General features: G+C 27.4%; 1 protein-coding gene across 8 annotated transcripts in view; it reads right to left on the bottom strand.

Moving 5' to 3' along the window:
• Positions 1 to 2,145: 2,145 nt before the first annotated feature.
• LOC122244390 (uncharacterized) overlaps positions 2,146 to 2,500 on the bottom strand; it is a 1,283-nt gene continuing 928 nt past the window's right edge. For 4 of the 8 annotated variants that reach the window (XM_086552913.1, XM_086552914.1, XM_086552915.1 and 1 more), the window contains 2 exons: positions 2,461 to 2,500; positions 2,146 to 2,424 (listed from right to left, as the gene is read on the bottom strand). The exon at positions 2,461 to 2,500 is cut by the window's right edge. In XM_086552913.1, coding sequence (XP_086409039.1) covers positions 2,342 to 2,424; positions 2,461 to 2,500 — 123 coding nt within the window. In that variant the 3' untranslated portion in view covers positions 2,146 to 2,341. The other 4 variants (XM_043002277.2, XM_086552910.1, XM_086552911.1 and 1 more) reach the window with 1 other exon arrangement.

The following is a 2,500-nucleotide window of genomic DNA, read 5'->3' as shown; positions in this document are numbered from 1 at the left end:
CATGAGTTCGTGGGCATATTACACAGTTCGAATGAGGCTGAACAATTTCATGATGCAGAAAACTGCTGTCCAACAAGTTCCTATAAATCTTTTCTTCGCGTCATGCTATTTTCGTTGTGTTGAACGTGTTTCACCATATTGTTCTGGAATTTTACTGAAAATCATGACTACTTCTGGCCGCAAATATCTGACGAAAGCACATTGTTCCTTAACTTTGCAATCAGAGAGTGAAGCTTACATATTTGTTCACTTCCTCTCCAACGAGCAATCAAATTTCAAAAGAATTGTCATACCTTTTTGGCTGGGCAATATATTGCATATAGTGACAGTGATATATATATATATGTACATTTACACACATACACACACACACACACACAAACACACACACACACACACACATACAACACAACACCACACACAAAACATCTAACACACACACAAGTGCCGGAACACACTCAGAAACAACATATATTTATAATATATTGCTATACCTTATTTATTTATATTTTGTGATATATATCTTTATTGAGAGAACTATATATATATATATATCTATATATATTTTTATATCATATATATATATATATATATCATATTTATATGATATATATATATATATATGATGTGTTTGTGTGTGTGTGTGTGTGTCGTGTGTGTGTTGTAGAGAGAGAGAGGAAATAGAAATAATGTAAGGATATCTAAAGAGGTAGGCTGAGAGAGGAGAGGCGAATAAGCGTTATATGTATATAGATAGATGCGCACAGATATTAAATATAGATATATACTTGTAATATATGTATTCATATATATGTGTGAGTGCTACGTTGTGTGCAATATCATATACAATATATATATATATATATATATATATATATATATACTATATATATATATATAATCTATATATTGTATATACAGTATGTATAGTATATGTACTATGTATATATATATAATATATATATATATATATATATATATATATATATGTATATATATATACTTATATATATATATATTTATATTAATAAAAACATATATTTAGTATATATATATATCTATTTATATATAATGTGTATATATTCATACATTATATATATTTATATTTATATATACTATTTGCCTATATATATATCTTATATATGTAGAGAGAGAGGAGAGAGGAGAGTGTGTGAAGAGAGAGAGAGAGGAAAATGTTAAGTTTATCTTCGGAGAGAGAGAGAGACGCCTCTGAGAGGATCGACGTAGATTAGATTGAGAGAGAGACCGCATCGCTTACACTCACACGCTACACCATACACACACACACACACACACACACCAGGGGCGCAGGTTGCGTAGAGCGCTATTGGATTGGCCGAAGTCATAGGATGTATGAGGTGTTTGATGTGTATCATATACATATATACATCTATATATATATATATATATATATTATATATATTATATATATATATTATATATATGTATATATGTATATATATATATATATATATATATATATATATATAATATATATATTATAATATATATATAGTACATTTTTACATGTGTGTGTCTGCGTGTATGTGTGTGTGTATGTATGCAGAGAGAGAGAGAAATAATAAATAAAAGAGTGAGAGAGAGAGAGATACATATGTATATAGATAGATGGACAGATATAAATATAGATATATACTTGAATATATGTATCATATATATGTGTGTGTGTGTGCAATATCTATAAATATATATGTATTTTTTTTACTATTATATATATAATTTATATATATATATTATATCTATATATATATATATATATATATTAACTTGTATATCATATATATACTTTGCTATGTACTATATTATATATTAAATATTATATATTATTATATATATGAGATGTATGTATACAGTATACATATATATGTATATATATATGTATATATTACCATAGGTATAATAAACATATATATATAAAAATATACTGTTATATATTTATTATATATATATATATATATATATATTTACATATATATATGCATGTATTTGTGTTTGTGAATGTATATATGTTTATAAGTTATCTAGAATCCTATTTATCTCATAAGAATTCCCCGATAAAGAGGTTGGATACCATAGTCATGCATAGGATAATTTGAATGAAGATTATAGATTATACATTTATTAACAAAACATTTTTATTTTTACATCAACAGTACAATCTGAAAATCTATTTGAATTCGAGGTTATATAAGAGTACCTACTCGAACAGACAGAAGAAGAAGCAAATAGATGTTTCATGTCTATATGTAGTGAAAGATGGCAAAAGGTAATAATGATAACAGAAAAAGCTCTGGATAATTTACCTGGGTGTGCTGTACAAATTAGAGGGAGTTGAAATGACGCCTCCAGAACCTCCAGAGCTTCCTCCGAAACCACCACTACCTCCGAAACCACCACTACCTCCAAATCCACCACTACCTCCAAATCCACCACTGCCTCCGAAACCACCACTGCCTCC

This window comes from Penaeus japonicus, unplaced genomic scaffold (assembly GCF_977035675.1).
Source record: "Penaeus japonicus unplaced genomic scaffold, GWHDUDI00000001_assembly GWHDUDI00000027, whole genome shotgun sequence".
NCBI classification, from domain to species: Eukaryota; Metazoa; Arthropoda; class Malacostraca; order Decapoda; family Penaeidae; genus Penaeus; species Penaeus japonicus.
Note: the sequence above shows the minus strand (reverse complement) of the source record. Positions and strands in the feature narration are given on the sequence as shown.